Here is a 3,121-nt window from a genome sequence, read left to right as displayed (position 1 = left end):
GGGGATTCAGTGAACCCTTGGGGGAGCACGGTCCATCTCAATTGCTGTCTACGGCCTGTCTCTATGTCTTCCCATTCAAATGCAAAATAATCACGGCATTCTTCTGCCAGTGGACAGGCCCAAAAGGCATCCTTTAAATCAATCACACTATACCAGGAGTTATGGGGTCCTAGCTTGCTTAGCAGTGTGTATGGATTTGCTACTACAGGGAACTGGGTGATAGTTCTTTTGTTTATTTCCCTTAAATCATGTACAAGCCGATATTTCCCATTTGGCTTCCTTACAGGCAAAATGGGGGTGTTAAAGGGTGACATACAAGGCTCTAAGATTCCTTGTGCTAACAATCGATCAATTTCTGGTTTTAATCCTCTCCGTCCTTCTAGGGATATGGGATATTGCCTCACCCTCATAGGTATGTGGGGTTCGGAGATTTGAATTTTAATCGGTGGGATTTCCAGTTTACTTATTGTGTCCGGAGAGTACCAGACATCAGGGTTAATTTGTTTTTGATCGTCCACAGTTAAAGGATAAGCAGACACCATTAGCTCTTGGTTTTTTGCTTTAATTTCTAATTGTAATTCGACAATTAAATCCCGTCCTAACAGATTAAATTCTGCTTCAGGGACGAGCAAGAGTTCACCCATTCCAAATTTATTTTCAGTTTCGAACACCACATTTTTGATTTTGCTTACTTTAAAGGGTTCCCCTTTTGCTCCAATTACTTGTACTTTTTCAGGGGAAACTTTACATCCCTCAGGTATTTGCCTAATAGTCGATTTCTCAGCCCCAGTGTCTACTAAAAAGGTGAACTCTTGTTTATGGGGACCTATTTTTAATTTTATCAAGGGCTCATGATGACTCCGGTCCCCTAAGATATAGAGCCCCTGACTCTCCTATTCTGTTTTCAATATTTCCTCATCCCTGATCCTTTCTCTGCAATTCTTCTTTATATGTCCCTTCTTTCCACAGTAAAAACAACATCTCTGTTCCTTCCTTACTACTACGTTCCCTTGTTTCATTCCAGCAGATTTATGTTCACCGATCTGCCCTTTGCGACCCTCTCTAACCGCTGCTACCATCATTTTTACTTGTCGCTTGCTGCTCTCTTCTTCCCGCCTTACGTAGATTTTCTGAGCTTCCCTTAATAATTCATCCAACCCTCTATTCTGCCAGTCTTCTAACTTTTCAATTTTCTTTCTGATATCTTCCCATGATTTTGCCACAAACTGAGTTTTGAGGAGCGCTTGTCCTAAAGGGTCGTCTGGATTTACCCCAGAGTACAGCTGAAGGGCTTTCCTCAGTCGTTCTAGCCACTCAGTAGGGCTCTCATCTTTCTTTTGCATTTCATTAAATGCTTTATTGATATTCTGGCCACGGGGTACTGCTTCTCTAATCCCCTGAATTACTATAGTTCTCAGGTCCTGCATATGAGTTCTATGCACCGGATCCTGATTATCCCAATTAGGTCTTTGGAGTGGCCATTTAATATCTGCTTGGGGTCCCTGGGCATGCTGAGCATCCCACAGTCTCATTCCTGCTCGTCTAATCATATCTCTTTCCTCGGTAGTAAATAATTGACCAAGGATAGATTGCATCTCATCCCAAGTATAAAGGTTTGGTCCCAAAAATTGATCTAATCTTTCTGCCACTCCGAGTGGGTCCTCAATTAAGTTTCCCATCTCGGTTCTTTTAAAATCTCGCAGGTCAGCCGAGCTTAGGGGTACAGAAATATATCCAATCACAGGTTGAGGTCCCCCCATGGGCATTTCCCTTAGAGGATATATCTGAGCTGCCCCTTTTTGGCTCCTAGTCACACGTCTAGGAGGAAGGGGGGACCCTTGTTCCGACTCTGGTTGGGGAGTGGGCGCTCTGGGGACCTCTGGAGGGGCTGCGGGAGCAGGAGGAGGAATGTAAGGGGGGGGGGGTTAGAAGGGTTTTGTCTAACTCTTCCTTCTTTTTCTTTTGTTTAGTTTTTACTTCATTCAGTGGGTAAAGTCTAGCTCCCGGTCTTTCTAGCCACACTTCCGCATACTGACTCTCCTCCGGGTTAAGGGGTTTTTTATTATTAACCCAGAGGTTTAATTGCTGTCTTACCCAATCTTCTTCTGACCCATAGACTGGCCAAAAGACATTTTTAGAAATCTTCTTCCCTCCCCATACCTTAGTACAATATTCTATCATTTTCTGCTTATCTTTCCCTAATGTTCCAGGGAAATATCTCCAATTGTCTAAGATATATGCCAGAGGGGTATTCTTAGGTACACTGGGTACCCTTCCCATGGGAGTCGAAGGCTTGCTGCCCTTCGCCCCCATCTTCTGGATTATCCACACACACACACTCACTCGCTCCCCTTGTTCCTGGCCCAGTCCCTCGCGGGAGATGGGAAACGCAGTACTTAAGAGTCCACACTCGCTTGGTTCAGTATATCGAACCTCTCATTTGTTATAATCCAGGAAACCCAATCCCGCCCGAACGGCAAACCCGCGAACAAATTCGCAATATACTTACGCGTCCTGCGTCTTCGTCCGGACTCCCGTGCACAGAATTTTTATGGGATTTTACCGGTTTCTCCTTTGCTCACTATTCTAGAATTTAGGTTCGTCGGTAAGGTTGAGGAAGGCTGTCGGTCACGGGGCCGTGGATTGCCGCGGGGCGCCTCCCCGGAGGACAGAAGCTCACCGTTCCTTATCCGAGTCACGGCACCAAGAATTGTCATAAATTGCGACCACAAGGGATCATAATCCAATTAAAATTTTATTAATTATAGCAAGTAGAATATGAGCAAATACAGCGCTGGACGGCAGGGGAGTCTGCGCTCCACCAACTGCCGTAACTTTAGGTTACAGTTACATTCCTTATATACATTTCATGTACCCTTTTCTTGTAAGTCTCCGCCTTGTCCTGTTTCTTCTTTCTTCACTGGTGTAAGTCTGTTACCATGTAGATTCGGTAGATCTTCTCAAGGATGACTGTCCTTTGATATGGAATGTCTTTTGATGTGGAGAAATGCAGCTGTTGTTCTTCCTTTCCTTATCTAGGGAGTCATAGCCATTACTTTTTCCCCCTTATCTAGTAAGTTATAGCAAGTGCCCTCTTCCCGGGACCTCCACACATAATTCG

The 3,121-nt window shown here is 44.6% G+C and overlaps 1 protein-coding gene across 1 annotated transcript; it reads right to left on the bottom strand.

The window, feature by feature from the left end:
• Window positions 1–590: 590 nt before the first annotated feature.
• Window positions 591–2,512, bottom strand: LOC126034689 (uncharacterized). Its single transcript, XM_049792658.1, has 2 exons — window positions 1,946–2,512; window positions 591–1,542 (listed from the first exon to the last, which is right to left on the bottom strand). The coding sequence occupies exons 1-2, from the start codon at window positions 2,311–2,313 to the stop codon at window positions 894–896; spliced, it is 1,017 nt and encodes a 338-aa protein (XP_049648615.1). The 5' UTR covers window positions 2,314–2,512; the 3' UTR covers window positions 591–893.
• Window positions 2,513–3,121: the final 609 nt, after the last annotated feature.

This window comes from Accipiter gentilis, chromosome 35 (assembly GCF_929443795.1).
Source record: "Accipiter gentilis chromosome 35, bAccGen1.1, whole genome shotgun sequence".
NCBI classification, from domain to species: Eukaryota; Metazoa; Chordata; class Aves; order Accipitriformes; family Accipitridae; genus Astur; species Astur gentilis.
The sequence above is the reverse complement of the archived record's forward strand: the minus strand, read 5'-3'. Positions and strand labels throughout refer to the sequence as shown.